At 39.2% G+C, this 3,056-nt stretch overlaps 1 protein-coding gene across 2 annotated transcripts in view; it reads left to right on the forward strand.

Moving 5' to 3' along the window:
• LOC104722162 (WEB family protein At4g27595, chloroplastic-like) overlaps nucleotides 1–3,056 on the forward strand; it is an 11,597-nt gene that overhangs the window by 424 nt on the left and 8,117 nt on the right. Inside the window, exons 2-3 of one of the 2 annotated variants that reach the window (XM_010440287.2) lie at nucleotides 253–451; nucleotides 551–3,052. In XM_010440287.2, coding sequence (XP_010438589.1) covers nucleotides 253–451; nucleotides 551–3,052 — 2,701 coding nt within the window. The remainder of the gene's footprint in view (nucleotides 1–252; nucleotides 452–550; nucleotides 3,053–3,056) is intronic. The other variant, XM_010440286.2, reaches the window with a different exon arrangement.

The following is a 3,056-nucleotide window of genomic DNA, read 5'->3' on the forward strand; positions in this document are numbered from 1 at the left end:
TTTTTTTTTTAAAAAAAAAAAAAAAAAAAAAAAAAAAAAAAAGAACTACTTGTATTCATTTAGACGCTTATTGATCTTAATTAGATCTCTAAACTGAGATTGGAAAGTGTTTTTTTTTTTAAATGCTTGTTATTATGGAGTTAGATACTACTTAGATCCATAGATTCACAGAAAAAGTGGGGATGATGGTCTGATTGTTTCCTTTATTGTTTGATTGTGACATTGTGTGGTTTTATCTTTGTGGTGGTGTAGAACTGGTTTAATGGAGACTCCTCGTAGCAAACCGTCACCGCCAACACCAAGAGTTAGTAAACCAACAGGGACTAAATCAGATGGCAATTCACCATCTCCGGTGCACAGCAATCGTCTTTCACTAGACCGTTCACCGCAGTCTGTTAGCTCCAGGCCTGTTTCTGATCGTAGGACTGCAAGGGTTGCTACTCCGCCTGAGGCAAGTAAAAACCAATTACGTCCATTTGAATAACCTGAAGTTTTGATTTTTTTTGTTTAACTTTGAAAGACTAAATTTATTGATCATTGTCATTTTTAGAAATCGCAATCACGGTTAGGGAAGGGAACTGAGCTACTGGCTCAACTGAATCAAATTCAGGAGGATTTGAGAAAAGCTAATGAGCAAATAGAAAGGCTCAAGAAAGACAAAGCTAAAGCTCTTGATGATCTTAAAGAATCTGAGAAACAGACTAAAGAAGCCAGTGAGAAACTCAGAGAGGCATTAGCAGCTCAGCGGAGTGTTGAGGAGAGTTCCGAGATTGAGAAATTCCGAGCGGTTGAACTAGAACAGGCGGGAATTGAAGCGGTTCACAAAAAGGAAATCTCTTGGAAGAAAGAAGTTGAGTCTATAAGAAGCCAGCATGCTTTGGACATCTCAGCTCTTCTCTCTACTACAGAAGAGCTCCACAGGATTAGACAAGAACTGGCTATGACTGCAGATGCTAAGAATAAGGCTCTCAGTCATGCTGAGGAAGCCACGAAGATTGCTGAAAATCAGGCTGGCAAGGCTGAGGCTCTTTCTTTTGAATTAAGCCGCTTAAAAGCATTGGTTGGTTCAGATGAACAAAAGAAAGATACTGAAGGCAATGAGGTTGTGTCTAAACTGAAATCTGAAATTGAGATTTTGAGAGGGAAACTTGACAAAGTTAGCATCCTCGAGAATACGCTAAAGGATCAAGAAGAGTCCATCGAACAGCTCCACGTTGATCTTGAAGCTGCTAAAATGGTTGAATCCTATGCTAATAACTTAGCAGCAGAGTCGAAGAACGAGGTTGATAAACTTGAAAAACAAGTTGAAGAATCAGATAAGTTTAAGACATCTGCTTCAGAATCTTTAGATTCAGCTACGAAGCAGCTGGAGGAAAACAGTCATGCGCTTCATGAGGCAGAGTTGAGTAATGCTGCGTTAAAAGAAAAGGTTGAGTCACTGGTGGCGACGTTTGGAAGGCAGGAAAAAGATCTTGAGGAAGCTCAACGCCAGGTTTGCAGTTTAAACCAAGAAACTTCTAAGCTTGAAAAGCTTGTTGAGTCAATAAAATCTGACCTTACAACCACCCAAGCGGAAAAGGTTAGGGCTTTGGAGAATGAGAAGACTGCAACATCACATATTCAGAACCTATTAAACGAGAAGACAGAACTTGCGACAGAGTTGGACTACTGTAAGAAGGAAGAAGAGAAAAGAAAGAAAGATATGAAAAGCTTAACTTTGGATTTGCAACAAGTATCTTTGGAAGCAAGGGAAGCAAAAGAGAAGCTCTTAACATGTCAAGCGGAGCTCGAACATTGTGGATTCCAGATTGAAAGTTTGAAGTTGGCTGAGAAAAATACAAATGAGAAGTATGAAAACATGCTTGAAGATGCAAGAAACGAACTTGATAGCCTGAAAAGTAGTTTGGAAAACACTCAGAAAGAGTTTGTCAATTCTAAGACTGAGTGGGAAGAAAGAGAACTTCATTTGATGGTTTGTGTAAAGAAATCAGAAGAGGAAAATCACTCTGTGCAGGAAGAACTTAGCAAGGTGAGGAATTTGCTTAATCTTAAGGAAACTGAGGCGTGTGCAGCGAAAGACGAAGAAGCCAAAGTGAAACTTAATCTTAAAGAACTTGAGGAGGAGGTAAAGGATCTGCAGGAAAGAGTTGGAGAAGCGAAAGCTGAAAGCGTGAAACTTACAGAAAGCTTGTTGGAGAAAGAAGAGGAGCTAAAGAACGCTGCTGCAGAAAGCAGAAAACTCAGAGAAATAGAGGTTTCTTCTCTTGAAAAAGTTGATGAGCTGTCAAAGGTGAATGAAAGCTTGGTTGATAAAGAAACAGAACTGCAGAGCGTTATTCAAAAAGCGGAAGAGCTCAGAGTTAGGGAGATTGATTATCTCAAAAAGATTGAAGAGTTGTCAGCGGCGAATGGGAGCTTGGTTGAAAAAGAAACCAAAATGTTGAGCATTGTTCAAGAAGCTGAGGAGCTTAGAAGAAGAGAGCTTGCTTGTCTGAAGAAAATTGAAGAGTTGTCAGCAGTGAATGAGAGATTGGTTGAGAAAGAAACCAAGTTGCAGAGCAGTATTTACGAAATTGAGGTGCTCAAAGAAAAGGAGGCTGAAAATATCAAGCAGATCGAAGAATTTTCATTCTCGAATGAAAATTTACTAGAGAAAGAAGCCAAACTGCATACCATTGTTCAGGAACATGAAGAGCTAAGAGAGAAGGAGTCTTATTATCATAAGCAGATTGAGGAGTTATCAAAGGTAAATGAAATCTTTGCTGATACAGAAACCAAACTCCAGAGTTCTACTCAAGAAAATGAAGAGCTAAGAGAAAGGGAAGTTGCCTATCTTAAGAAAATTGAAGAGTTGGCGAAGCTGCAAGAAAGTCTTCTTGATAATGAAAATGAGCTGCATGATATGGTCCTTGAGATTGAAGACCTTAAAGCCAAGAACTGTCTAGCCGAAAAGAAGATTGAAGAGCTATCAAATCTAAATAAAAGCTTGCTCGTGAAAGAGAGAGAGATACAAGTTGTTGTTTGTGAAAATGAGGAGCTCAAATCTAAAGAGGCTT

The sequence above is a fragment of the Camelina sativa genome, chromosome 11, assembly GCF_000633955.1.
Source record: "Camelina sativa cultivar DH55 chromosome 11, Cs, whole genome shotgun sequence".
NCBI lineage: Eukaryota > Viridiplantae > Streptophyta > Magnoliopsida > Brassicales > Brassicaceae > Camelina > Camelina sativa.